The following is an 8044-nucleotide window of genomic DNA, read 5'->3' as shown; positions in this document are numbered from 1 at the left end:
GGAGGGGAGAGAGAAAAGAAAAGAAAGAAAAGAGCCCATGTTTTCATGGAGCCTGCTTTCTAGTGGTGGGAGAAAGATAATTAATAAATTAGGTGTTGATGAGTTCTATAAAGAATAAAGAAAGAGAGACTGAGCTTTCTTATAGAGGAGAGTGAAAGAAGCAACATTGGACGTGAAGTATCCTCCAAGTGGATATTGGCGGAAGAGTGGTTCTGGCTTGAGTAGGTGCAAAGAGCCTGAGGAAGGGTCATGTTTGGTGGAGCAGAGTAAGTATTGGGCATAAGGGAGATTGGCAGAAGCAGGGATTGGTGAGGTGACCAAGATCTAAACCATGGAATCCTTGTAAGGACTCTTGATTCAGCAATTAGAAATATACCCAAATGGGAATGATGATAATAACTTCTACTTATGCTATATGTCAATTATACCTGAATAAAACTGGTGGTGGGGGGGGGGGATAACCCATGTTCATAAGATTATGGAATTAATTAAATTTATGTAGAATTTCTTTGTAAAATACCATTCAAGTGAGAGATTTCTGTTTCATCCAGAAGTAATAAACATGTTGAATATTTATTAAATAGAGAACACCTATCAAGGGCCAGGACTTGGACAAAGCAGAAAGAATACAAAGATGATTAAGACATGGCAATGCTCACTGCCCATTATGGGAGACAGGCTCAAACAATATTTCTGCATTGTTCTCTAGGAGCTGTAACAGAGCTACTGAAGCCTGAAGACTAGGAGAGGCCTCAAAATTTTACAGACCCTGAACAACACAAGTTTGAACTGTGTAAATGCACTTATGTGTAGATTGTTTTTCCAATACCTGTACTGTATTTGATCCACAGTTGCAAGTCCAAAGATGTGGAGGGTCAACTGTATGCATTGTTCTCTGCCATTTTATATAAGGGACTTGAGCATCCATGGATTTTGGTATCCATGGGGGTCCTGGAGCCAGTCTCCCTCAGATAGTGAAGGTAGTTAAGTTTTTGGGAAGTCAAAAGTTATATATGGATTTTCTAATGTGTAGTAGGTAGGCACCCCCAGCCCTCCATGTTGTTCAAGAGTCAACTGTGTATTAAAGAAAGGTATGTGGATTCTTTTTAGGGTAGCTTATATATTTTTATGTATTTAACCCAAGAAGAAAGAAAAATGTAGGTTCTCTTTTAGCCATTGTGATAGTGAGATGGCATTTCTGCTGAGATGAACACCTGAATGTGGCACTGACCACACCTCTCTGTACTATAGACACATTATAGTAGTGGGCAAGAGGTAAACATGATAAGAAATCTAAAATTTGAAACATGGTATAACAATAACATGTCAGATGGCTATTTTAATTCTTTGTCTTCAAAGTTGGTTCAACATGAGGTAATCCTACCAGTTTTTCTTAATAAATGATATGTTGCAGCCATTTGCCAGTCTTCATCATTAAAGCTAACTTGCTGTTTTAGTCTGTTTTAACAGGTTCTACTCTCAAAACACCTGGCTACCTTGTAAACTCCCTAGTTTCTTAAAATATAATGCATGACAGCCCTGTCTTCAGTACTTTACCTGTTATCTCACTGAATCCTCACAACTCTATAAGGTAGGGACCGATTTCCCCATTCCAGATCTGAGACAGCTGAGACACAGTGAGGTTTACTCACAGTCCAGGTTCACACTGATAAGAAGTGCAGAGCTGGGATCAGAACCCAGGGAGTGATTCCAGAGCCTACACCCTTCTTTCCCTGCCTGTCAAGCTAGGTTGGCAGTGATTGCAGAATGCTTCATTGCCTGCAGAAATTTAGATGTGATGGTCCTTAGTCTGATTGAAATAGGTCAGCACCTTTGTAAATTTTGAATTATGAGTTTCCCTGCTTCAGAACACAGTGAAGAAAACGTAAACATCACTGCATATTTCCTTTAGGTGCTAAAATATGTGTATTCTGTCACTGTTCCATTCGTGGCTTTGTCATTTACTACTACGTGAGTTTGGACAAGTTTTTTAATGTGGGTTTTGGGTATTTCCACTGTAAGAGGAAGGGATTAAACTAAACAATTCTCTATATTTCCTGCTCACTCAGTAAATTTTCGATTCTGTACTCTACCAGAATTAAAGGTTGATAGCAACTTTTTTGTCAGTCATCTAGAACCTATTGCTCCAAATGAAAAGAGAAAGTATGGATAGTAAGTGTTCTTTTCTTTTGTTGGGTTCTTTGTTATTTCAAATATTCAAAAAGTTTATTTCAAATTTTCAAAAAGCTAGTACCAAGGTACTAGCTTTTGCCATCCTGAAGTATATATGTTGTGTGCTCAGTTTTAAGGGCTGGGAATATTCCCTGAAGGTCTGTGCTTGTTCAAAAACAAAAATGGAACACTCAAGTCTAAGCACTAAAAATATCTCATAAAATGCTTCCTCCATGCACTCATTGGAACAGGTAATTACTGTGGCAACAACAAACTAATTTAAAGTGTTAGCTGTTAATTAAAAGAATGCAGAGGTGTATAGTTGTCTTCTGGTTGTAACCAGAGCCTCCATTCAAACTTCATTAATCACCTTACAGTTAATGTGTTGAGGAAGGTCAAGACAATTGGGATGCAGTATCCGTTGAAAGTAAACAAATTCCTTTTCTCCAGGTGGAATGCCATTTGCAAAGTTAAGGTGCATACTCCACTTATACCTGGCAATGCCTTTGTCATCCACTTCTCCTTGATGATTAAATGTTAAGTTGGTACTGTCATTGCACTGTAAACCAAACCACACAGCCCCTTTATTTCTCGAAATCGAACCCAAACTTCCATGGATGAATTAGCGTGCAACATAATTAAATCATCAAGCTTCTCCTTTTATTTCACTTGGAAATAGGAGACCTTTCTTTTAGAAAAGTGATCATCTTTCTTGACAAGCTCATTAAGTTGCCAAACTATTCAGTATGGTATATATTAGACTATCTGCTAACCACTTACTTATCGCTGCTGTTGGTCTCAAGAGCCCTGGTGTTGCTTGTTGTCCTAAGTAGCAACACTGTTCTTTTTATGACTTTTGAATCCTTGTGTATGCATTCAACTATTAGTCTTCACATTTGAGTCTTTGCTTAGTGATTCTAATATAGAGTATTTTTTACTCTGTGGTATGTAAGAGGAAAAATAATATATCATTATTACATTTTACATATTATATTACCTACTAGAGGCCCAGTGCACAAAATTCTTGCACTCTTGGCAGGGGGTGGAATGTCCCTCAGTCTGGCCTGGCCCTCTCAAAGTCCGGGAGCCTTTGGGGGATGTCCCCCTATGGGAGCGCACTGACCACCAGGGGGCAGCTCCTCTGTTGAGTGTCTGCCCACTGGTTGTCAGTGCGCGTTAGGTCGGTCTGCTGTTTGGTAAATTTGCATATTAGCCTTTTATTATATAGGATATTTACATGGAATAAATTCCTTCAAATCACATTTTAAATTAGCTTAGTCCAGCAACATCTCTGTCAGGCACTGAGGAAAATACAGTGTATGTCTTCATACATCAATTTATTACTTGAATTCAGATATATAATGAATCAAATCATAGTCTGAAATGTAGTTTCATGTTGTAAAAATCTGATATTAACATCAATAGTAAAGTAAGTGGTTATTTGCTCTAAACCTTTATGGTATAGGAGTTCTTATAAAACATCACTTTATATAAAGTGTAAAAAATTTTAAATCATTCAAGTATTATAAACTTGATAGTATTTATATACACTAGGGAGGTTGATATTGAGACAAAGTCTGTAGATACTTTTTTAGATTAAAGTGAACAATGCCAATTTTTGTAATCTTGCTTTTCATTTAAATAAGATACAATTTCTCTATAATTAATTAATAAAATAAAACCTAAGTTTACCTTCCAAAATTGGCTCAACCTTTGTCCATTCAAGTAGGAAAAGCAGAATGAATTTCTTATAACATTCATAAATGGATATGTAGATATAATTACATGTTTTGTCCTATCTTACCTGAATTTATAACATTTTAAATATGAAAAGTTATAAATATTTGTGGGTTCTTAGTAAATTATCTCTATAAGTCTGTCATTTTAAAAATACTTGTCAGTGATTGCACAGCTATGTAAATTTTCTAAAAATCATTGAATTGTACACTTCAAACAAGTGAATTTTGTTATATATAATTATGCCTCAATAAAACTGCATAAAATTTTGTCAGAACAACCACACAAGTATTTCTGCCAAAACAACAGAAAATGATATTTTCATTTGATAATAGTGGAATGCATATTTTGTTTTTGTTTTAAGAAACAAGCAATTTTTTGCAACCATTTATGGTAATGGATGTTAACTAGACTTATCAGGGTGATTCTTTTACAATATTCATAAGCAAATATCACATCATTATGTTATATACCTGAAATTAATATAATGTTACATGCCAGTGATACCTCAAAAAATGAGCATTTTTTACTATTAGGTTATTATCAAGTAGCAATTGGGAGCCTGGTAAATTTTGCAACTTGGCAGCTGAGGACAGGGAATTCTGGCAAGGGAAATTACATTCCTCCACAAGTTTTTACCCCACTCACATCTTAGCACTAGCCAGGTGAGAGGAAGAACAATACAATCTTGGCTAAAGTGCAAAATCTTCTATGGAGCAAGACTTTAATTCTTCAAAAATAATGTGTTTCTTTATACTTTTATGGACTTGCAGTAACAGTGTTTGTTCATGTTGTGTGGTTCATCCTGAAATTTTTATAGAAGGCAGGCTGTTTCTGGATAATGGTCAGAATGTACACATATGAAAGCCACATTTTATTTAAACATAAAAAAGGTCTTGATGAGATCATGGTTTATATTTCTGCAAACCTTATTCTCTTTTTCATAAATGAATGTATGCATATTCCTTGACTTAAATTGTAGTTATTTCACTGTATCATTTGAGTTTGTCTCTCTTCTGAAGCTTTTTCAGTATTGAGAGATACCAGCTTTAGGAAAAGACGAACACCACATACTTGAGTCTTGTAACCCTGTGACTTTTTATATGAATTTATATCTATCTTAAGCCATAGCTAATTCCCTGTAGTTTTGAGATTATTTTGATTAAATGTGGGAATATAGTTGATTTGTATATGTAATTGAAATAAACAGAAGGAAAACCTCCCATATTTTATGGCTCTGTATAATGCTTAGCAGAGCTGTAGGATCCCCGCACGCCCCCCCCCCCCCCCCACTATGCCATAAAGCAAGCATGTCAAACTCGCGTATGCCTCGTTTATTTGGCCCGTGTTAGCCTTTGATTTTGACATGCTTGCCATAAAGGATCTAGGGCCAAAAGACCTGGATTTGAGGTCTTGTTCTGCCACTTACTGACTTTGTGCCATTAGACAAACTATTTCTCTGTGCTTCAAAGTTCTTATCTTTAAGGAGATAATAATGACAGTGTTACCTCAGAGGGTTTTTTTTTAAGGGAAGGTATAATTTATCGTTTTGTAAACCATTAAGCTCAATAGAAATGTAAATTACTAATGTCATTAGTATTCTTTGAAAGTATCATATATCCTATGGCTGCAGGTGTGTCCAGATTTACATTTATGTCCGTAACTATTTTCTAGGTTCTTTGGTGAACCCAAGTAATTTTGTTGGTTTGTTTTTCTTCCCGTAGAGCATATCATGTCCCAAGTGGGAAAATACTAGCTGTAAAGGTAAGTACTGGATACATTTCATGAAATTCATGACCTTCTTGATGCTCACCATTTTTCTCCCCTCCAACCCCCCATGTTCAGCTTGAGTTACAGGTAGTGATAAAAAGGAAATGGTTTTAGGTTTGGATTCGGAGGTAGAAGCTGGAGCACTGTTGTGGCATTCAAGCTCCTAACGGTTGTGCTGCTTTTAAGTTGAACTCATTGCCTTATCTGAACCCAGGTACTTTCACTTCAACACTTTGATACATGTATTTCTCGCTAATAAGAATTCCTTCGCCTGTGTCTCCACCTATCAAAATCCTTAACACCCTTCAGCTCCAAAGCCACTCTGTTGGACTTACGTAGGTAAATAGTCACTTCTGGTATATCTATCACTTCTCACTCTGTTCTTTGACTCTCGAATTCTCTGTGTTTCTTAAGGGTGCTATCACATGCTGCCTTGTTGTTTGCTATTAGTATACATGTATGTTTCCCCTATCACATTGAGCTCTCCTTGTAAGTAGAGAACAGATCTTACCTTGTTTTACTCACTGATTCATGCGGAGCATTGCACAGAGGGCCTAGTGCAGAGTGCTGTATGTAATGACTAGATGTTCAACACATAATTTGTTGAATGACTGACTAAATAAATACATTTTGTTCTTTTGTTTTGGGGTGTGTGTGTTTGTTTTTTGTTTGTTTGTTTGTTTTCCAGTTTACTCATTCATCGTTTGAAGTAACATCTTGAAAGCAGGTTCAACTCGCATATAAAATATCCCATAGTGTTCTTTGTATGGACCATTGCTCTCAGCCAGAGCATTTCTTAGCTTTATATATATATATATATATTAAAGGGTGAAATGAAAGGTTGGCGCATTTGATCTTTTCCTGACCCTCTCCTGACTTTTGTGTGACTTCAAGCATGTCACTTGAACCTCTCAGTGACCTCAGCTGTGAAACGGGCTGCCTGGTGTCACAGAGGGATTGTGAAGAGCAGCAAATCACAGGCCTTGTCTAAAGAGAATCACCTGCAGGGCTCTGATGCCGGCGTAGAATGATGAGGGAAATTTAATTTCCCAAGCCAAGTAGTCAGTTGGACCCACACTTTGAATATCTGTGGGAGCAATTAGATAAAAATCTTGAAAATCTATTACTGTTCCTACTCAAAATATTTTTAATTTTTATACTTCTAAATGTTTTCATTTTTTAGACAAAATAAAACAACTATATTATAGTATTTCCCTTTTCAGACATTAAAGGTGGGAAACTATCACTTTAGATATTTTTAAAAGCAAGTTGAATTTTGGGAAGACTAGAAGTACCTTGAATTTTTATTTTATAGTGCTGAATTTAGAAAAATTTCGGCCTCAAAGAGAGCATTTTGAAAATGATACCAATCACTTTTTAAAGATAAGTATTTGATATGACTGTAGTATGTAACTCATGAAATGTGTTTCTAGTTAGCTTTTGGGGGCAGGGAGTGGTGTAGGTAAGCAAAACAACTGCAAACAAGTAGAGCAGAAAACAAATAAAAATAGTGTTAGCCATCTTGCAAATAGAACCTTTTTATAAAACGTTTCAGTGTATTCTATAAAACCTTTCAAAGAGTGGAGCTTAATAGATTTCCCAGTATTACTTATTTTCTAATTGGAAAAAAAATCCATTTAACAGGAAATTTCTTAGCATTGTATGTAGCGTGTGCTGATTATCATTCTTTGACTGTTTTTGGTTTCTGCTGCTTTTAAACTAGCATTTAAATGGATCATTTGATTAATCATTTGTATACTGACTGTAATCCTCCCAAATTTCCTTTCTGAATTGTACATACTGTAAAAGACAATTATGTTGCCACAGATTAAATAAGCGAATTAAAACAGAATAGCGGCTTAATTTGACCTGTGATTTTGCTCTCCTTCCCTTTAGTGGAGCATGTGCCACTCCAGCAAATAAATGAAGTCATCCATGACAGGTTGTGATGAATTGCCGTATTTATACTGTATATTTTAATAGCCTCACACTAATTTAAATTGAGCACAGAGTAAATTATAATTCAGTCACTTGACTGCTTATATTTAACTTGACAACTCATCCTTATTTGTCCTGGAGGTGTAGCGAAGAGCAGGGAAATGCACTCAGGTATTTCAGTTTCTCACTTAACCCTTTCTCCATGAAATGCTTCATGTTTCTCCAGTTTGCAAAATTTAGCTCTTCCTATGGAGAAAAATAGTAATAACAACAACAACAATAATAATAATAATAATAATAATAATAATAAAAACTCAGGGAGTCCATACTTTGTGTATACTTCAAACAGAAAATTAGTATTTCCATGCCTTTTCCCATTACCTTCAAATAAGGAATTGGACTTGTTTATTTTTCACAGTTTTAAAGC

At 35.8% G+C, this 8044-nt stretch overlaps 1 protein-coding gene across 2 annotated transcripts in view; it reads left to right on the top strand.

Moving 5' to 3' along the window:
* Window positions 1–8044, top strand: part of MAP2K5 (mitogen-activated protein kinase kinase 5) — a 263379-nt gene that overhangs the window by 76300 nt on the left and 179035 nt on the right. For both annotated transcript variants that reach the window (XM_015560452.1, XM_015560453.1), the window contains exon 9: window positions 5634–5673. In XM_015560452.1, coding sequence (XP_015415938.1) covers window positions 5634–5673 — 40 coding nt within the window. The remainder of the gene's footprint in view (window positions 1–5633; window positions 5674–8044) is intronic.

The sequence above is a fragment of the Myotis davidii genome, unplaced genomic scaffold (assembly GCF_000327345.1).
Source record: "Myotis davidii unplaced genomic scaffold, ASM32734v1 scaffold673, whole genome shotgun sequence".
Classification (NCBI taxonomy): domain Eukaryota; kingdom Metazoa; phylum Chordata; class Mammalia; order Chiroptera; family Vespertilionidae; genus Myotis; species Myotis davidii.
This window is presented reverse-complemented; position numbering and strand designations above follow the sequence as displayed.